Below are 22,948 nucleotides of genomic sequence, written 5' to 3'. Positions count from 1 at the left end.
TTGTTTGCCTCTGCCCTTCCTGCATTTTAAAGTGGAAACTGAAAAATGGAGGAAATTGTAATAAAAAAAATCCTTAATAATACACATTGTATAATGACCTGATCTGAAACAGTAAATCCGCGAACAGATTATGATGTTGGTCACATATTTATTACTAGGATTTAACTAAATATGAAGCTCCATGGCATGGTGTTGCAGTAGTTCTATCACTGGGGCTCACAGTAACTGCATCTTTGGGTTAAATCTTGCCTGGTCACTGCATATGATTTCTTTTTTCCTCTCTTTTCTCTTAAAGAATGCCATTTTTATTTCTCTCAGCTGTGTTTATGTCCTCCCACATTTCATACATTTGCATGTTAACTGGAGATGATAAACAATATAAATCAATTGTGGGTGCATGTATGAGTAAGCCATGCACCAAATTGGTTTCCCGTCCAGGGTTGGTTCCTGCTTTGCACCCAATGCTGCTCACACAGGCTCAGGGGCCCTGCCATTCTGTTATAGTGCAGTTTGTGCCAAAATTATATACATTTATCCCTTATCAAGTAACAATCAATACCCCAGAATAACGAAGTGAAAACATGATTTTAGAAATGCTTGCAAATTCATTAAAAAATAAAAAAAACTATAATATCACATTGACACAAGTATTCAGACCCTTTACTCAGTACTTTGTTGAAGTCCCTTTAAGCAGCAATTACAGCCTGGGGTCGTCTTGGGCATGACACAATAGGGTTCACACATCTACATTTAGGGATTTTTCTCTCATTCTTCTCCACAGAAATGCTTTCAATTCAGACTGAGACCATCCATCAGTATACAGATATTTTCAGGATATGGCTGGGCAACTCAAGGATGTTGTGCTGGCTTTGCTTTGGGCTTGGGGTCATTATCCTGTTGGCAGTTGAACCTTTGGTCCAGAACACTTTTGAGGAGGGTTTCTTTAAGGATATATCTGTACTTTTTTTCCACTCAGCTTTCTCTCAACTCCTTCTTGAAGAACAACCCAATAGCATGCTTTACTGTTGGAGTGGTATGGCGCAGAGATGAGCAGTGCCTAGTTTCTTCCAGAAATGATGCTAATCTTGGTCTCATCAGACTAGAGAATCTTGTTTCTCACAGTCTGAGAGTCCTTTAAGTGCCTTTTTGCAAACTCCAAGCAGGCTTCCATGAAACTTTTAGTGAGGAAAGACTTCTGTCTGGCCACTCTTCATGAAGCCCAGATCGGTGGAATGTTACAATGTCTGTCTGGAGGTTTCTCGCATCCCTACACAGGTATTCTGGAGCTTAACCAGAGAGACCATCAGGTTCTTTGTCATCCTTTCTCACCAAAGCCATTCTCCACTGATTGCTCATTTCTTAAATGGCCAGCTCTTTTAAGAGTTGTGGTTGTTCTAAACTTACTCAGTTTAAGAATTAATGGAGACCCATGTGCTCTTGGGAACTTTCAGTGGTAATTTTTGTAGCCTTCCCCAGAGCTGTGCCTTGATACAATCCTGTCTCTCTGCTCTGCAGGCAAATCTTTCAGCCTCCTATCTTTTCTTAATCAGTCCAAACAACTGAATTGACCTCAAGTGAACCCCAAACAAGGTGTAGAATGGGATGCACCCGAGACAAATTTCAAGTGTCATTGCAAAAGGCTCAAAATGCTAGCTTGTGTCAATGGGACAGTTCACTTTTTAATGTGTAATAAATCTGAAAGGAAATTGGTGTAGAGTGTTGCTTGGTGTGGGGAAAAATGAATTTAAATCATGTTAGCACAAAGCTACAACATAACAAAATGTGTAAAAAAAATGAAGGGGTGTGAATACACTGTACTATGAAGGCACACTATACTCCTGGAAATGTACTTGCAAATATACTAAATTAATCTTAAGTAAGTCCAGAAAATACATTTTTAAAATAAATTCCAAATTACATTTTAATAGCTACTGACAAATACTATAGAAAGGACTAATGTAAAAAAAAATCTAATAGTTACTTATCTGAGGTCTTGATATAACTATTTGCTTAAGTAAAAAAATGCTTCTTGAAATGTAGAACTTTAATTTTAAAATGTAATGAGTCACCATTTTTAATTTTATTGTCAAGATAAAAAAAGATCTGACTAAATTCAAAAATGTAAAAAGGTTTCTTTGTGTGGAATACAAGTAAAAAACTAAGTGTACATGAAAACCCAAGAGAGAAAAAAAAATAACTGATATTACTCATGAGTAAAATTAAAAGCTCTGTATGATTAACTCTTTCAGTGCTGCACTATACCAAACTGTTTACTGAAAGCCGTGCCTATATTTAAAAAGATGACCACAAACGTAGTATTTTATTTAAAGAACTTGCAACAACAAATACTGTACTTCACATTTTCACGACAAAATCAACTAAGTGGGCTATTCTGTGATGCATCAAGATAAAATGTGGTATTTCAGGGAAATGACTGGTGCCAGTAATTAAGCCACTTAATCACCCATATTCCAGTGTTCTGTGAGAACAGAATAACCATCCGATTCTTAGTTCATGTAACATTTTAAATATTGTTTACTGATTTCAAATGATAGCAAACTCAAATGCTGAATAACTGATAACATTAAATTGATTTAAAAATACAGCCACAACATTACTAATGTCTCTATTGGTTATTACTGCTAGAAATGGCGGACTTATAATTTATTAATCATATACGACCATAAGGTCCCATTTTCAGCAGCCGTCCCTTCGGTGTGCTAATGGACAATTTCCTTAACTTATCCTTAATTAACAATTAGGAAGTAAACATGGATTACAGAAATTTGTATAATTCTGTTAGAACTGAAACCTGTTATTCTGTTCAATAGAGCAAATAAGTTTTCTTTCCGTGGGTTGTAAGGTACTGGCATTCCTAATGTTCAATTCTAGGTTCAAAAATAGCAAAAATGAAACTGCTTTCTGAAGAAATATGTCAGTCTATGGTTATTGTGTGAAATTAAGCTTGTTCCACGTTACAGACTGCCAAAAAAACCAAACATTTCATACAAAGGTGTCTACTGCTGTCTTGATAGAAGAGAGCAAAACGGATCTGACCAGGGAAGTAAAAAAAAAAAGAGGAAGTCCCAGATGGACAACTGCATAAAATGATGAAGACATGACAGTGTGAAGTTTGAGAAACAAATGCCTTACAGGTCCTCAGCTGGCTACATCCTTAAATACAGGGTAAGTGCCAAATACCAGTGTCAACTGCTACAGAGAAAATAAAAGGTTAAAATAGTCAAAAGAACTTAGACATTGGGCAAGGGTTTTTGGGTTATTCTGAAGTGTTGCTCATCTTAGCCTTTTTATTTTATAGGACAGTTTCAGATATGGCATTTTCTTTGAAAATTTGCCTCAACGGCCAGCATTTTCATAGTTATCTTTTCATTGTTTCAGAGGACGCTGGTATTTGGCATGTATTTAGGAAATCAGACAACTGAGCAACTTCAAGGCGTCCGTTTCTCAAGCTACACACTCTGATGTTCTTAAACTTTGTGTACAGCTGTGCATCTGGGCCTTCTGCTTCATTTTCTGTCTTGGTTAGATCCAGTGGACACCTTTGTGTGAAATCTTCAGTTTATTGGCAGCTTGTCTTATGGAAGAGCCTCTGGCTGCTTATGAATGCAGAATTGTGAATGCCAGTACCTTGAAACCCAAGGAAAGACATCTTAATGTAATAATTTATTTTAAGTACTGCAAAAATGCATCTTACATTTTTATAAAACAAAACCTTATTTTAAGCTTCTTTTGGATTTAGCAACACAAATCATCAGTAAAGTGTTTATTTATCTCTGTACAGTGAGGCATATGAAAAGCCTTTGATATGCCAGTAACACCGTATGAAGTATTCACCCATCCTACACTGAAGTTTACAATATCAAGAGAACTATATCTCACTTAACCCACTTCTGATCATTCCAGATTTTAGTAAGCCACATTGTAGAGAGGTCTAACCACTTTGCTGATGCTTTGTCAGTGTTATTGAGACCAAAAGACGACTCTTTTTTAGGTCTTGTTACCTAACAGTGTATGAGCAATACATTCACTTTTCAAGTTCTAAACTGAAGTGTTACCCTAACAATTCTTATTTTACTGTACAGAACTTAAGATTCCATCTGTGCAAACACAATTAACAAAGGTTTATCAAAATACCAATGAGCATGTAAATGTGATTAATTAGGGTAAGCTAAGGAAGTTGACCATTAGGGCACTGAAAGAATAGCTGCTACAAATAGGGCTTGGCAGGCATATGTGAATAATTTATTTAAAAAATCTACCCTTTGTGATATATGGCCTGCATTTTATCCCGGCCAATACCCTCAGGCCGCCAGGTGGAGCTCTCCCTGCAGCATGGAGGTGCCCCGAATACCAGCAGGGAATCATGGACAATGGAGTTTTCCTTTACAGCCCTGCTGGATACCTTGGGCCCAACAGAGGATGCTGCAGGGAGGCCCAGAGACTCTTACGTGCCCTATAACCTGGAAGTACGTCTTAGTCACAGCAACAGGAGGAATGACGTACTTCCGGGATGAAGAAGAAGAGTTTTTATCTGACCCGGAAGTGTTCCTAGTCACATGGACAGAGAGAGCGAACCACTTCCGGGTCACGGACTATAAAAGGACTGTGGGAGATCCCAGTCGTTGAGCTGAGCTGGGTGGAAGGGTGGCAACGCGTCAGGGAGAGTGGAGGATTGATTGTTTATTGTGTATTGGTGTATTTATGAGTATAGTGGAGTGGAGGGTGCTTTGTGCACATTATAGTCCGAATAAAAATTATTATTGGACTTTTATCTGGTGTTTGGCGTTTGAGCCAAGGGTTCAAGGGAGCGACAGCGCCCCCTATCTGTCACACCTTTCAAGCAGTAAACGCCATTTGCAACATTAGTAATGTCTTGGCTGTATCTTTAAATCAGTGTAAGGATACCTTAATAAAAAGGTATCCATTTCTATCAAAAGCACGAAAATGTCTGGGTTACTCAAAACTTTTAAATGGTATTGTATATTTTATACTCACCTTTGCGATCATATAAATAAACATAAACTGGATGGTGAGATCCAAATGCACAGAATGCCACCATGTTCTCATGAGGATGAAAAGCAACATCACGAAGTGGAGATGAGTAACAGAGCTCAGAGTACACTGCAACCTGGTCTCCTGAAACATGAAGGCAATAGTTGGAGACAAAGGAAACTGACATATCTGTATCGTGAATCGCCTTTTCATTCAGTCAGAATGTCATATATAGTTTTAAGCAGTGAAATGACTGATATTACATAATTGTAATTACGATGACTTATAATTCTAAATAAAGTAATTGGGTAAAACAAAATATCTAAATTTAAAGTAAAAGAACAGCATCTTAGCAGTTTGCAACAGTCATAGCCACTGAAGTATTAAAATATAGCCTCTCACTTTAGGTATTATGGAAGCACACATTCTTTAATTATTGACCAGGTCAAACCATTACAGGGAAAGAACTGATGGAGATTAATGAGATTTAAACTGTGTAAAAAAGGAAAAAACTAAAATGGGATATGGTATCTGAATAATATTGAGATGCTACCATTAATAAAACATTGCAAATGCTTTCCAGTCAGACCTCAAGACTTCTTCTGTCTTCCATTATGTAGTTGCTCTAATTTTACATCACAGATAAAGAAAATGAGAAATATGCAAAAATACCTGTAATATAGTCTAATATAATTAATAACAAGTTAGAAAAATGTATGCATGCAGTAACATTCAGGTTACTTCAGGCACCTAAATGGACAGAATTTAGCAGGTCATTTCTAAAACATTCTCAATCTATTTCAGGTTTTTGTGGGCCAAAGGCTGTTTCACCAGGAGTGGGCAAAAGGCTGAGAACAGGCCTGGACACAACTCCAGTCCAACACAGGGACCACTCCTACTCACCTATGCCCAACACCACACACACACGCACACACCCACCCCACAATTTCCAACTGCCAGAAGCTAAATGTAAATGCTGGAGCATGTCTCGCCACAGTCATTTTCATCAAATGGGACTTGTAAAGCTATTCAGTTATGACAAATGTTTGGGGATAACAGAAGTAAAAGGCAAATTTATTACGGACTAACCATTATGGTTATCAGGTGAATATGGCACTCTGATAGTAAATTATAAGGTGATTTTCAAAGTCACAAACCATAACACTAATAGAGCATGTACAGTATGCCCACCATCAGTAGTTTAATGAGCTGCTTTATCTCATCATCATTAGTGAGGGAATACAAGGAGAGGCGTGCAAACAGAACCAAACCCTGTGTCATATGCATTTCAGTGAAGTGACATGACAAGAATAAGTGCGGACAAAGAAATTACCACTGGGCAATAGCATTCTTAGAAATACTAACATTTATTCAGCACGATGCAGTGGCAGTGCTGCTGCCTTGCAGTAAGGAGACCAGGGCTCACATCCTGGGTCCTCCCTATGTGGTGTTTCCATGTGTTCCCCATGTCTGCGTGGGTTTCCTCCCACAGTCCAAAGACATGCAGGTTAGGCGGATTGACAATGCTAAGTTGTCCCTGGTGTGTGTGTGTGTGTGTTTTTGTTCACCCTGTAATGGACTGGCCCCGTCCAGGGATTGTTCCTGCCTTGTGTCCTGTGTTTGCCTCCAGCCCCACAATCATAGTCTGAATTAAGCAGGCTGGAAAATGACATGACATTTGTAAGAGCACTATTAATTTTGATAGATTATAGTAAACTTTCACAAGTTACATTACTGAGATTGTTTTGTATATACATTTCTTTTATAGATTTATTTACCCTTTTTAGCCCAGCTTAATCAGGTTTTGTATATGTTATTATTCATTATTCATTAATAGAGCAAAACCAAATTATGTTAAATGCTCAAGGACAGAAAGTTAACCTAGGCCTTAAATTTCACCATAATGTTTCCAATCAAATTGAGTGGTTGCCTTAACGATTACACTACACTGCCTGTTTACAAAGATAAACATCACAATAGTCTCCATCCACCCGTTCACTAACTCAGGCTTCTTTTTTACATCAGTGGATCCCAGAAACAGCAAGCCACGACACAGTCAACTCATACACACAAACACCCATACTCATTCAGGTGCTTTGAACTGGTAGGCAAAAATGTATTCTAGTGCCCATCTGTGTTTTCCAAGCAAGTTTCTACCACTGTGCTATACACTCATCCACACCGGGACAGTCCAAAGTCACCAACTAATTACCCTTCCATCTAGAATTCTAATCTCGACTTACTGTAGGCCCTGGGAGGAAGTCAAGAGTATTTTAAGAATAGCCATGGTGGGGAAACACAACCATAGTATGAATGACACATTTTAAAACAAAGGATTTTTGAGCTGTTGTGTTGCCAACAGTGCTAATCACTGTGTCACTGGCAGATCTTCTTTATATAGTTCAAAAAATGTTTTTCACTATGAGCAGTAAGTTGAAAGCTAAGTCGCACCTGTCTCTGCATTCCAGACATAAGCCATGCCATCTTCACTTCCAGAAAAAAGAAAACTTCCACAGGGAGTGAGGTTACTGTGGATCTTCTCTCGGTAGTTTGTGGCACCAGTGTACTTTTTTGCAGCTAATCTAAAACATTAAATAAAATATAGTACATTAATCAATTTCAACATAATAATTTATAAAAAAAAAAAAAAAAAAAAATCAAAGTAAGTTTATTTTAAACCAAACATACTTCAGCATGCAGCAAAGTGCCTATAAAACATTTTTAAACCCCCTAGAATTTTTCACATTTTATCTTTGAACAACATTGAAACACTGTGGATTTAGTTTGGCTTCAGTGATACTGATCAACAGAAAAAGACACTTTAATTCAAAGTGAAAACAGATCTCTGCAAAGTTGTCCAAATTACTTCCAAGTATAAAACACAAAATACTTAACTGCATAAGTATTCAGCCCTCTAATGTGAGACATTCTAACAATTTGCTTTAGAAGTCACGTGATCAGTTTGATGGAGGTCACCTGTCGGGGGTTTCACTTGCATTTAGTCTAAAGGCACCTGATTGTATGTGGAAAACCCTACTTGTGTTGAGTCAATATGATGGCTTAAGTCACACAATGAAGACTAAGGAACACTCCAAGTAACTCCATCAAAAGCACAAGTCAGGGAATGGAGACAGTAAAAAATTCAAGTCACTGAATACCCAGTTAAATCAATCAAGAAGAAATGGAAAGAGTATGGAAGAGCTGTAAATCTGATAAAGCAAGCTAACTATAAAAACTGAAAAAGATGAGTGAGGCGGGCCACCAAGAGACCCTCTGACAGAGTCACAAGCAACAGGGGAGATTAGACAGACTGTGCAGACAACCGTTGCCTGGGTGTTTCACCAGCCAAAGCTTTTTGGTAAAACTACTGTTTAAAAAAAATAAAAAATAAAAAAAACTTTGTTGGAAAAATGTTCTGTTAATCTGACGAGACCAAACTTAGCTTTTTGACCATCAGATTAAATGCCATGTTACACAGCACATTATCAAAAATGCACCATCCTCACTGAGAAGCATGGTGGTGGCAGCATCAGACTATGGGTTTGTTACACTGCAGTAGGTCCTGGAAAGCTTGTGAGGGTAAAATGAACGCAGAAAAATACGGGGAAATTCTCGTGGAAAACCTGATTCGGCTTTCAAGAAACCTGTGACTTGGCAGAAGATCGGTTTTTCAACAAGACAACAACCTAAGCATAAAGCCAAAGCTATAAAGAAATGGCTTCAAAGCCACAATGTAACTGTACCCATGTGGCAGAATCAGAGTCCAGATGTCGATCCAATTGAGAATTTGTGGATGGGCTTGACAAAAACTGATCCTTGTATGGCCTGACAGGACTCCAGTAGTTTTGCAAAGAAGAATAAGGAGAAATAGCAGTGTCTAGATGTGCAAAGGTGATAGACAAAACTGTGCACACAGACCCAGTAAGCTGCCATCTAATAAATACTGACTTGAAAGAGGGTGAATGCAGATTCTCTTCCCATTTCTTTTTCTTCTCCATTTATCTTTATCCGCCTATTAAACTCATCAATTTATTTATTTTTACTAGTTTTAAGTTTTACTCCGTTGGCCATGCTCTCTTTCTCAGGGGTAGGGGTTGATTTGTTTTCAATCTTATTTTTTGTAACAGTTTATTTATTTGTATGGAATGATTATAATAAAATCAATAACATTTAAAAATAAAAAAAGAAAGAGGGTGAATGCTTTAATGATAAATTACTTTGCATGTTATATTTGTAACTAATTTATATCACTTCACAGAGATCTATATTCACTCCCAAAATAAAAAGTCCTTTTCTGTTGATCAATGTCAAAAAGCCAAACAATAACATCTGAAAACCTCTAAGAGGTGAATACTTTTTATAAGCACTGCAAGTAAAACTAAACCAAGGTGAAATACTGCAGGTATATATTCATCTATTTTCTGAATTCCTTTGTTTATGACAGAGTCAAAGTTAAGCCAGATCCTACTTCATGAGCACTGGAAGCAAGTCAGGAAACAAACATGGCCGTCTGTCCATTTCAGGTCACACTCAAGTACAAGCTGTCCATTCACTGTCAATAATTTACAGGACAGAATGGTACTCACTGCAAGATGAAACTGCATCCCCAAGAGGAAAATTATGTAGACAGGGGTAAATTATAAAAACTTTACATTGTAGAGGCACGCTAGTTGGGAAATGAACTAGGATTCTTGAGCTGTGAGGTGGGACTATATCACCTGTTGTGCCACAGTGTCAACCTTGATAACATAATCAATAATTGATTACTAATAACTTCATACATACTGCATTGATGAAATGTTTAAATTTGGATGATTTACAGTACACTTATTATTCAGTAAGCATTACTTTTCATAAATTAAAAGGACTCCAGTGAGAGTGCACATACATGTGTTGTCACACACATGTGCATGGGAGACAGTCGATGGGCTTAAATAAGTTTACTTATATGCCAGACAACGGGTGGCGATGCGTACGAATGCTTTCTCTTTTTCCTCCTTTTCAGACCTTCAGAAGGAAATCCCACCTGACCTCACTTCTGGTTCGTGTACCCAAAACACACCTCTTCCTGTCAATCCACTATAAAAACGGCATAATGTTTCATGTTTTTCAGGTCAGTCATGGACTCCGTATGTTAAGACTACTTGTATTGCTATTTTTGTCCCTTTTTTCAAGTATACAGGGTGGATACCCCAAACCTTCATCTTGTTTGTTTGGTTTTTTTTTTGTTTCTACAGTGTACAGTACAAATCTAAAAAGAAACAAATTCTATGCAAAATACACCAATTATATGCATACATGCAATTATTATTTTACATATTAGATACATAAATACCACACATATATGCACCGCAGTGCCACAATGAATTTCAGATAACAGGGAAGCAGGGTCTCTTGACTTAGGCATGGCACTTTAAACCAAAAAGCTTGACAGTTTGATGCCAACCACTGACTCGCTGTGTGATCCTGAACAAAATCATTAACTTTGCCAGTGCCCAGACTTTAGAAATAGGGAACAGAATATATAGAATGTTAGACAATTACATTCTCAAGTCCATTATTCTGAGAGTGCTGTCTTTAGCATGAATTAGCAGACGACGTCCATTTGGGTGCACCTCCAAGTGATTTATTGAAACTCCTTTCAAGTCATTCTCCTGTATTTCCTTTGAAAGAAAAGCATGCAATTGGTTATTGCTTTATCATGTACAACAATAAAAACACAAAGGTAGCAGACAAAATTTTATTAATGAGTTTTAGGAAAAGACAGATAGCTATAGCTAGATGATTACTTTCATCAAAAGTAAAATAAAATGAATGTTTTTCAGTTGTAGATTTTAAATCCAGTGAGATTGATGACCCCAAATATGTTTTTCATTACATCCATTTCATTATCTGTTTAAATAATATTATTTTAAACTGAACATAGTTCAGTATAAGTAAAACTAAAGTTATGAATGCAGTTAATTTAAGTATTTTTGGCTAAAAAAATAAAGCCAAAAAATAATTAGTCTTGCCTTGCCAAACGTGGGTTCTCAAATGAAAATGTTTGCAACGAATCTGCTAAAAGACCCAAAAGGGTTTCTTTCTAAAAATCCATCACAAATTTCCTTTAGTCCTTGCACAAAATTTAGTGTTAGAGTCCCATTTCTACTCATGTATTAGATAAATATGTAAAATAAGTATGGAAAGACAGGAAGAGAGAAAAAGAAATTGAACAAAAGACTTGACACCGACAAAATAGAAAGATAATATCACTGTTATCAACTCAAGAGGTCAGTATCTGAAGCATTTACATATCTCGCTGTCATTTTACCTATTACATCACTACGTGGCATAATACCAGCAAACAGAGTTCGGAGAAGCATTGTGGTGTGTGTATATTACACGCACACACACACCCCCACATACACACAATATTTGATGACATGCTGCGACCATATTCAAGTGGGGCATGTAATATTAACTGCTGAGATAACAACACAAAGCAAATATGAACTAAAAGCAATTTACAACATATCTTCAGTTTTTTGAAATAGTTAAAGCTATGCGACTTGGCGAGTGGCAACATTAGGTTAAGTGAAAACTCACTATGCTACATTTTTGTTGTGCCTTGATTAATTGCTTTTGCTAGTCACTTTAATCTGTGACATTTGTCATATTAACATATGAACACATTCAATATTTCTGGTAACACTTACTGTATGTTTAAGTATTGTAAAAATGCATCTATACTGTTATGTAATAAGACCTTGACAAGGGCTGCTTTTGGTCTTAAAAACACTTAACAAATCATCAATAAAGTGGCCATTCATCTCTGTGAAATGTGGCATATTATCTACGCTGGTAAAAATTACTTGTGAACATGAAGGATTTGCAGTGAAATCTGCAATATCAACAGAAATCTCTCTCACTTATGCCACTATTGACTATTCCAAAGGGAAGCTATTGTAGCAGGCCACATTGCACAGATGAAGCCTTTCTTAAACTTGTTACATAACCGTATATTAGTAATAGATGCATTTTTGAAGTGTAAACTAGTGTTACCTTTTAAATGAATGATCACATTACCTTTCCAACTACCATTTTGATACTTGTTAATACCACTGGCCACAGAAGTATCAATCTTTACAAATAATTACAACTTTCATCACTTATACTAAACCAGTTTAGCATTAAGCAATTTACTGTTGAATATCCTATGTTCTTTCTTGAAAAGTGGTTTCTAGGAAGGTTTCCTAATATTGACCCAGTGCCAGACCTTTACTTTATTCCAACAGTATGGTCCATGTTTGCCTGTGCCTTGGTGTCATGATGTGAATTTTGATTCTTTTTTTTTTACAATAAAAAATAATTCATATTCATATTTTGAGGACATCAAATCCAATGGTTACATTTCTTTTTTTGTTAAGATGTACTTTTAACAGTGTTAAAATTGAAGTACGTTATCCCACAACAACATTTTGTCAATGCCACATGTTTTATGACCATCCAGGTTTGCAGATAGATTCTCAAATCTAAAGTCTTTTTAAAGAAATTTAAAAGCTTGATTGCATGGTTCATGTATGCTTTCTGTTCTGGACTATGATTTTAGTCTTTTGTTTTGGCTTTGGTTACATGCTTAATTCTGGCTTCTGACCCTTCCACTACACTCATTTTTAACTTTTGTTACTCTGTCTCACATCCTTGGCTTGTGTGGAAAGATTTTTGATCTTCCGATTACGACCAGGGCTATTTCTTTTGACTGTCTGTCTATGGACTGCTTTCTTTCCTTGCAGTCTGTACACATGGCGATTTCAGAGTGTCAGTGGTTGGCTTAGGCACCAGTTTGCTTAGAGGTATTTGGAAAATGAGAGTGTAAAATGTAGCCCTGTCGTGTCTTTCCTGTGCTTCAGCTGTGTGATTTTTTTTTTACTTCATATTAAGTAAACTATAAATGTACAGTATAGCATGCAAGATTAAGAATAAAATGATTTGAACTGAATTTCATACACAAAGGTTAGTTTTTCCTAATGTTTTTTGGAACAGTGTTATGTCTACATTATGTTTCTGTTTGGATTATATACACATGTATGAGAAAAAAAGAACAGTTTCTTACATATCAGTTATGCATTCTGACCGGCTTATGGCTACACAGTCTAATACAAAGCATAGTTCAATGTGTAACTTGACACATTACTTAACTATCATTAACCTGCTTGGCTTTAACCCCCAAGTGTCTCTTGGGCTCAGAATTCTATGTAAAAATGGTTAACACTGAGTGAGACTCTGGTTAACTTCGCATTGTTTGCATGTACAGTGTTAAGCCCGAAAGCTTGGGACAGTATTCTGTTGCCATCTAGTGGATAAAATAACATCATGCCTGAAAAAAAAATCATTAGTATTTCTGTGCATTCTGGGTCTCTTTGGTAACTCATTAATATTCATGAGTGGGGGTGGAGACATCAGAAAAAAAACAAAAAACAAGCTAAAAATCAATCTGAAACTGAACCATCAGCTGAATTGAGCAATAGTGATTAGCAATGTGAAATGGTCAGACATTGACATGTAAAATGAAAATGATGCATATAGCACTGTACAACCAAATATCTGTGATATTCCTGGTGACCTCGGTCATGTAAAGCCTCAAAATGCGAAAAGGCAAAAAGATTACTTTCAAGTGAAAGAACAAGAAAGACATTGGCCACTTAAGCACCATTCACAATATAGCAGCAGTCAATGTTAATGTTGGGGAAACATGGAAATCACTAAGCCTTGAACTGTGGAAGCTTATAACACAATGGGAACACCCTTCTACTGATCCAACTGCAATATCGGGCAGTGCATTGGTGACTGTTTGAAAACATATCACACAAAGAATGTGAACTAGTACAGCAGTGAACACTAGACATACCTTTCCTACCATATATTTGTTGACGTTTTGATGTTTACATGTTTCTGTTAAATATAAAAAAAATTCTTGCAGGAAAAAAAAAATATGGGAGTGGTCTTAATGTTTTGGCTCATCAGTATATACTGTATGCTGCCTTAAAAAAACCGGTAGCCATTCAGCACTATCATTTTTCTGACTCCTCCATTCATGACTATTAGCACTCGTAACACTTGATTCAGGGACAGTGTTTATCCTCAGATTATATAACTATTCAACATCCACTTATTGACAAACAAGAAAGAAACTTGTTTTACTGTGCATATATGACAACAAAAATTGAACTTATACTTACTTTTTCAATGCCCCACTGCTGTATCTGACGGAGATGAAAATTTTCTTCTGCAAATGTATTCCACACAATAATGAGACCTGAGCTGTCTCCAGAAAACATATTTATTCCTGAGTTTAAAAAAAAAGAATATATACTTGTATTACAAATTAGAGGCATCGTGGATTTTTTATTAAAAAAAATGCTCTTGAAACAGTAGAATGCCAAGGCTTCTGAAAAATGAAGTTTTATTTATAATGAAATTCCTGTCCTTCCCAAAGACCATGCTGTTTAGTGCTGTATGAAATGGAGGAAACTTTATACACATTAGAGTATATTACAAAAGTATTCAGACCTTTAAAAGTTTTCAAATATTATAATTACATATTTCACATATTGTCTATATCCATCCATCCATCCATTTTCCAACCCGCTGAATCCGAACACAGGGTCACGGGGGTCTGCTGGAGCCAATCCCAGCCAACACAGGGCACAAGGCAGGAACCAATCCTGGGCAGGGTGCCAACCAACTGCAGGACACACACAAACACACCCACACACCAAGCACACACTACGGCCAATTTAGAATTGCCAATCCACCTAACCTGCATGTCTTTGGACTGTGGGAGGAAACTGGAGCGCCCGGGAGGAAACCCACGCAGACACGGGGAGAACATGCAAACTCCACGCAGGGAGGACCCGGGAAGTGAACCCAGGTCCCCAGGTCTCCCAACTGCGAGGCAGCAGCGCTACCCACTGTGCCGCCCTATTGTCTATATAATTTTCCAAAATGTAAATTGTATATCATTAATCTGGAATTTGAAAGGGCTACACTTTCAGGAGATGACTCTACAAAGATTCAAAGCAGACAGTGGCATGACACTACCTAAGTTTCAGGTTTACTACTGGGCAATGAAAACATGCACAATAAAATCTTGGAAATTGGCAGAAATTCATGATTTAAACACCAGCATGGCTTGTGATGGAAATTAAATGTTGTTCTAAATAATCTTTTTTGTATTCCCTGCTCCGTACTCCAATCAATACTCACTATTTGCAATCCAATAGTCCACCAACTACTTAAAATATAGAACTAATTCAGGGCACATTTCAAGGTAGAGAAACTCTTTATCCGTTGCTCCTATACACAATCAACATTTCCTATGTTATCAGTCCTATTCTGTGTTTAACCTATGGAAAACACTGGGGAGTAAGGTCTTTATATAGACAATGTATTTGTATCTTAGGAGTACTTACACTTCGTGTTTAACATTCTAGTTACAAATTTTTTTTCCAATATACAAATTAGAAATTTTGTTAAACGAAACTTATCCAACGCACCCATATCCATCACAGAGACTAAAATGGTTCATCTTGATGAAGACTCAGACAGCATTTGAACGAGATACAAGAATATTTCACAGAATCTACCATTCAAAAATCCTAGTTAATGGTGGGAAAGGAACCTTTTAAATAACACATCAGAAAAGAAGTGGAATTCAGCCATACTTTGAATACACTCTTGTTACATATGCACCAGCATTCCATAACTCAACTAAAGATCTTTTATCAATCATATTTACCTAATTTAAAATTGTCTAAAACATACCCAAGGCAAGATCTAACCTGCAAGCACTCTCATTTAGCTCCATCATCACGAGGCGATGTGTTTTAGGATTACACTAAATTAGCATCATTTAGGACAAAAATCTTTATATACTTCTCAAACAGCCCCGGTGTTCCAATCACTCCTAATCCATTAATGGCAATGTGTTGTGTACTTCTGAATGGCATTAAACTGCATAGGGAGAAATCTATTGTAATAGTCAATACCACGTTACTAGCATGCAGGCCGGAAGAGCCCCAACCCACCTTCTATAATTCAGTGGGTAAACAATGTTCTGTATTATCCCAACTTACAAAACTATCAGATTGGACAAATCACTTCTAAGAGACATTTTTTTAAAAACATAGCAAGAATTCATTAATATTATTTTAGAATAAGCAGAAGGCCCGGTAATCAACTGTTAATGCTGTTAATTGCTCTGCTTTATTTGAAAAGTTAGATGGGGCTTTTTTCCTTTGTATTTCTATATTTTGTTTCCTCTGTACTGTTTTGAAGTAAATGGTTGTATCTGTTATGCTATAATTTTTTAGTTTGATAGAGCAGCATGCCATTGAAATCTTCTCAAAATGTAATATTTTCGAAAATTATAAACAAAATTCTAGTTAACGAATGTGGCTTGTACTCTGATCACGTCTGCTCTCCCAGTCCTTTTGCTTAAAAAATCATTACTATCCATTTTCAGGCTGTAGGCTTTGCGCATTTTTATTTGCTCCATATTTGGTAGTACATATTGGATGGTCTACATTCAACTGGTGTTAAAAGAGTTCCAATTCAAAAACAAACCCCATAGCTACTTGAGAAGTATGGCACAACTTAATATTACTATTGCTTTTGTAAATGATACATTTCTTCCATTACAGATTTCACACTAAATTAAAGTTATTTTCTTTCATAAAGTTGCAATTTTATTTTGAAAAAAGTCACATTTTTGAAAAAAAGTTTTATGCAGATGATGGAAACTTAAAAAAAAAAAATACTACCGACTATAGATTTTTTTCTAATGATATACAAATTATTAGACAGTTTACCAGATGTTTAGAATAATCCAACAAAACATGTTAGATAATCAAATGCAATACTTAAATGTAAGTAAAGTTTAAAGTGGTGGACTAGAAATTATATCTTAAATAAACGAAAAATATATAATATTAATTTCCTTGTTATTAACTGTGAGTTCCTCTCTAACTCTTCTATGCAAATGTGATTAAGCCTGAATGTCTTTCTGGGATAGCTGTATTGTTCCTATGTACATTGTCAAGCCTGAACAGCACTTGGAACTGTACTGTATTCTGACGGCATTAATTGGATAAAACAAAATTATACCACAAAAAATTATAAATATTTCTATAAATTTTGCCACTCTATTCTAAGATATCAATATTCATGAGTGGGGTGGAGTCTTTAAACAAAAGATGCAATAGCATGTAAATGAAAAAATGTAAAGCCAGTTTTAGAACAAACTGAAACTGAATCATTAGTGGACGCAAACGATAATGATGACAACGTAAATTAATCATCAGACTTTGGCACAGATAGTGAATCTGATGCATACAGCACTTGGTATGAGTGAACTGCCACAATATGCCTTGTGAATTCACTCACATGAAATTTCATCATGGCAAAAAGGTAAAATGACTACAATCAAGTGTGAGGACAAGAAAGACATTAGCCTCCTAAACACTGTTCACAATGCAGCAACTGCCAATGTTCATGTCAGGGGAAATGTGGAAGTCACTAAGCCTTACACTGTGGTAGCCTACAATAACACAAAGGACAGGTTGATACTGCAAATCAGGCACTCATATTCCACTCTCTCAGCTCAAGCAGCAGACAAAATATATGAGAAAACTGCATAAAGAGACATGCTTCTGCTGCTCCAACTGCATCATCAGGCTGTGTGTTAGCGACTGTTTCAAACCACGTCACACAAAGGACATACACTAAATCTTCATCAGTGAAACAGTGGACACTAGACATACATAAATGCAGTAGGAAAGGTATGTTCCTATGGTGGTTGCACATTTCTGTTACACATAACATTTTTTTCTTGTTGAAATAAAAATCACATTTTTGGCTCGCATACCTTCTTTACTGAAGCAAAGTGTGTTGATGAAGCTTTTATGGCCATCAAATTCCTGAAGCAGTTGGCCATTTGTATTTTTTACTTTCACATTCCATATGCGAATTACACAGTCATAGCCTCCGGTCACTACCAAATACTGGGCAGCAGGGTGAAATTGGGCAGCATAGACAAATGAGGGGTGAGGGAGCACCTTTTCCACCAATCCTTGAAATGTTTCCATGTTCCAAACTCTAAAAAGGTAAAAAAACAAAAAAAAAGCAACTGACAAAATGTAAAGATCCTTTGACAATTTAATAAAAGACATATCTTCTTATATAATACGCTACCATGACTGTTCGTTTGTCTGTCCAGGATTTTAAATCACCTGTAGCTCACAAACCATTTCACCCATTGACCTGAAATTTGGAACACATATACTACGTGACGTCTACTATCCGCTTTCGGGGTGATGATTTTTATTAGTCTGTTTATTTTCATTTTATTTTATTGTAGAATCAATTCTTGGCAGCGGCCAGCAGGGCGGCGGCGTGGTGCCTGAGTACATGCACCGTTCTCATTCCCTACAACCTTTGTGGTCACTTCCCCTATCTCTTCATATCTTAAATCATTCTTGAGGCAGATTGAAGACTTAAGTGCCAGCTGAAGTGAAAAATTAAGAAAAATATACTAAGTAATTGCAACACAAAAACTAACAATCAGTTTTAACGCGAAAAGATGCAGGTGGAAGAAGATAAGCAGTGGGGCGCTAGGGTGGAGAAAAGAAGAGCTGCTCAGGAATCAGCAAATGCATCAACCTCTGAGCAAACGAATGGTAAACGTAGAGAGAAAGAAAGAGGATGAAAACTAGGAATGCTCAAGTAAAGTGTATTCACTGCACATTATCGTGCAGTGCGCAGTTACTGGTTATTTATATGTTGTTGCATAAGAAAATAAGCAAATGTCAAAACATCACATCAGGTTTTAAAAGCTAGCACTTTGAAAAACACAGTTTTATTTATACAGTATTTCGTGTAAAAATCTTTCAATTATTTAGTTCAATGAAGGAAAAAGGAACGAACGATGAAATAATGAGCACAACTGCATCTCTTTGGCTTAAGGAACAAAAAGTCAGAGGTGATATGTTAAAAGGTTGCCTAAACTTTATTTTTGTTAATAAACCCGGGCTTCTCTTGTGAAACTTATGTTGTCTATGTTAGAGCTAAAATGCCTTTGTAGTAGGAGGGTGCTGATGTAAAATGGTGATCTTCAAAGACAGTCTAAAGAGCACTGAATGCTTGAACACAAGGTCATGAATAAAATCTAGGCTTAATTCTGAGAATACCCAAGCAAGGCATAAAAGCAACATGTTACTCTATTGTTAAAAAAATAAAAGTAAACTTATATTTATATCAGTTTTACCAGTTGAAACTTTAGCCCATCTTCATAATATAGTGCTCAACTATGATTTAGGAGTCTGAGTGGTTTAGAGCTTTAGTTGAACTCCAAAGTGCAACAGTAGCAACATGAATAATAAAAAATGTTTTGGTTAATGTTTGATTAATAAAAATAGTAAAAAAAAAAAAAAAAATTTAAAAAGAGATTAAAAGTATAATTTTACATTGTTCATCGAAGTAGGGACAAGAAGATGTGTGGCAAAGTGGACATGAACACAGGAACAAATGTTTGTTGAAGAAGGCGACAATAAAATATTCAAAACTCTCTATTTGATGTACATTTCTGTAACAGGCAGATTTCAGATGTAAGAGTGATTGATTGTACATAAAACCCTTTTAATCCACTTCAGGTCAATTCAGGTCAACATGGAGCATGGCAATAGAAAATGTACTAATCCTTTTGTTTTATAATCAATGCAAATAAAACATTGTAGGAGAGATCATTCTGTTATATGCAGAACACCTGTACTTATGATACAGCTACAGTATATCAATTAACTTGTTATATTTAACCATGTACTTATGGCTTACAGTATACTAGTTAAGCCTGTAGCACAAAAAGCATGCAGATTCTAGAATGCACAGGCGTTAGCAGATTCCAAAGAACTACCCAAGGTAAGGGATATGGACTCAAAGTAGTGGAGGGAATATTTTGGAAAATGTATCACTTCTTCCAAGTTATTGTTATGGTGTAAATACCACTTACTACTGACTAATGTTGTGAGCTGGGCTCATTGCTGGCAGCAGTCAAGTTGATATAATACAAATGAATTTTTCCGCATTGACATTCACTTGAAGTTGTGCAGAGGAGAGCAACCAAGTGCATCCCAGGACTTAAGGACATGTCCCACTCTGAAAGAATCCAGTAATTAAACCTGTTTAGTCTCAAGCAGGGGAGGCTAAGTGAGGACCTAATTCAGATCTTCAAAATGCTCCAAAGCATGGGTAAAGTAGATTCAGCCAATTTCTTTTAGCTAAATGGTAAATCACATACTTGAGGATACCAGTGAAAATTAAGGGGAAGTGTGTTTAGGACTGAAGCCAGAGAGCACTTCTTTACACAAATCTGGAGCAAAACTTCCAAGCTATGTAGCTGAAGTAGAAACCTTGACAACCTTTAAGAAGTTTATAGAGGAGATATTAGGACAGCTTAACTATTAGCTAAACAAATATACTTGAAGGACTGAATGGTCTCTGTTCGTTTGCTAAAACTCTGATGTTCTTCAATGCAAGCACATGTAAAATGTATTCACTCATACAGATCTCGTTCTACAAGAACACACACATTGAGGCATGATGCAAAATGCAATGTGAATAATGTAAGTCAAAGCCATAGTAAGCTAGCATGCAGAATGTATGTATCCAATTGATATGTTGGAAGAAATATACTTAGCAACCCAGTAAAATTCATGTATAAAGAAATAGAAATGATGTGTAAGACATTAGTTGATAAAAGATAGCTAACAGCATAAAGTTGGAGTAAATCAACACAAGAATCCATGCAGCAAAAAAATAAACACACACTTAACTAAGCAAAATCCAGGTGCGTGGAAAAAGAATTTGCCCCCATATGTGAGGTTCCCATAAATATATTGGATTTTACTGCATTATTATGCTGCATATGTCCATACTGTGTCATACTGCTAAACCTATATACTTGTAAGGTTAGAGATAAATTAAAATTGTTAAATAAAAACAGCAGCAGCAATAACTAGTGGGGTTAAAGTGGGAACACTTGTCCCTGGCCCTGGGCTTGTGGGGGGCCCAGAATGTTTTTTTTTTTTTGTAATGGTAGTATCAATACCAACAATGGCACGGGTAGTGGCGACAACTGCATATGGCTACAGAAGATGGCAATGCATAATGATTTGAACTGAGCAAGTTATTGCTTAAAGCTGTTCCCTGCTTCTAGTAGTCCACTGACCATCACAGCCACATTTCAGTCATTCTATAGTGGTTGATTGAGAAGCCATTTTAAAGAAACCGGTGGGAAATCCATGAGAAAGTACTTACATATGCACAATGATGTCCTAAAAAAGACTGAACAGGCTTGCAATATCATCCATCGAATGAAGCTTGCACTTCAAGTTAATTTAGAGGGTGTCATTAATGGCTTTGCAATAGCTCAGGGGTGGATTCTGTAAAAATGAGTGCATTATGATATGACCGGTTATTTACTATAATTCCTTTACATGATTTTCAAAGGATTTTTCTTTTCCTTTGGTTTAACAGTGTTACAAAATAAGAGCTGATAATCTTGCATTTGGCATGAAATGTAAAAAATACATGATGTTAATGGTTTGCATTTGGGTTCAAATATTATGTAATATGTGTTGATAACACATTGCATTGGGTTTAATGTTAGAAAATACATGTTGATAATGTTCTGATAGAATCAGTGTTGTTAAATGGCTAATACATTGTGAGGCTGAGGTTGTGGAGTGGTCCATTACCATTAGTAATATATGTATATATGTACATGTATAACGGCACCCCTGTCGATAATGAAACTCCCTGAGCATTTCCTCTCATGTTAAGACTCGAGTCGCCAACTAAGAAAAGACAAGAAAGCAGGAGTGTAGATGTATGCGGGTGTATGCCCTGTGTGGCACTGGCACCCTGTTCATGGCTAGTTCTTGCTTTGCTCCTTTTGCTGCGGTGACAGGCTATAGTCCATCAAGTGAAATAAGCAGGTTCAGAACATGGATGGATGGATGGATGAAGAAGCAGAGAAAAATAGTTGCATATGAAATTTTTTCATAACAATCTCTGAAGTTGAATTCATTTGTTTCATACTCTAATTGTGGTATATGTTTATATTACAAATTTCCTCCTGTGTACCTCAAAAACAGGAATCAATTATCAATATTCCAATTAAATAAAAACCTGAAAAATTTCCCACGTCTTGTCAATGAACCAACTGACTGAAAAGAGCTCCAATATGTGGTATGTTCACCTTAAGCATGCCACAGGATTTATGCGGAGAATAAACTTGAACCTTGATGGCAAAAATTGCCACTCCACTGTTCTAATGGCCGCAGTGGTGTCACCAACCCAACTGAACCTATTTTAGTTTAATTAAATTTATTTTTGAATATCGATCTTTACCAAGTAAAGGCTCAGAGCACTGTAAACAACTATAGTACAAATTACATAGTGTGAATACATAAAAATAATAATAATAATTCATTACATTTATATAGCGCTTTTCTCAGTACTCAAAGCGCTATCCACACAGGGAGGAACCGGGAAGCGAACCCACAATCTTCCAAAAATCAAAAATATATACATACATTTATACTCTTTCTAGAATCCAACCTTTTTATTTAGACAGATAATCCATTTATATATCCATACACCACACAGCTGTTGTCCCTTTGCCAAAGATATTATTAGGCATATCTTTATCAGGGTTGCTTCAGTGAAAGTGGCACACCTAGTAAATTAGCTAATCTGTTGTATATAATGCAAGATGAGCCAACTGACTGGCAGCTAGCGGGACAAAATACCAAGCCAAGCGTATACAAGGTAGATTCAAAAGGTAACAGAATTATCTGTAAGGTGCCTTTTTTTTCTTTGCAAGATGAGCAGTCTA

General features: G+C 36.4%; 1 protein-coding gene across 2 annotated transcripts in view; it reads right to left on the bottom strand.

Annotated features, from left to right (window-relative positions):
- Positions 1-22,948, bottom strand: part of ahi1 (Abelson helper integration site 1) — a 225,479-nt gene that overhangs the window by 157,249 nt on the left and 45,282 nt on the right. For both annotated transcript variants that reach the window (XM_051919275.1, XM_051919274.1), the window contains exons 13-17: positions 17,921-18,150; positions 14,235-14,341; positions 10,558-10,676; positions 7,465-7,595; positions 5,017-5,157 (exon numbers count right to left, since the gene is read on the bottom strand). In XM_051919275.1, coding sequence (XP_051775235.1) covers positions 5,017-5,157; positions 7,465-7,595; positions 10,558-10,676; positions 14,235-14,341; positions 17,921-18,150 — 728 coding nt within the window. The remainder of the gene's footprint in view (positions 1-5,016; positions 5,158-7,464; positions 7,596-10,557; positions 10,677-14,234; positions 14,342-17,920; positions 18,151-22,948) is intronic.

The sequence above is a fragment of the Erpetoichthys calabaricus genome, chromosome 15, assembly GCF_900747795.2.
Source record: "Erpetoichthys calabaricus chromosome 15, fErpCal1.3, whole genome shotgun sequence".
Classification (NCBI taxonomy): Eukaryota; Metazoa; Chordata; class Cladistia; order Polypteriformes; family Polypteridae; genus Erpetoichthys; species Erpetoichthys calabaricus.
Note: the sequence above shows the minus strand (reverse complement) of the source record. Positions and strands in the feature narration are given on the sequence as shown.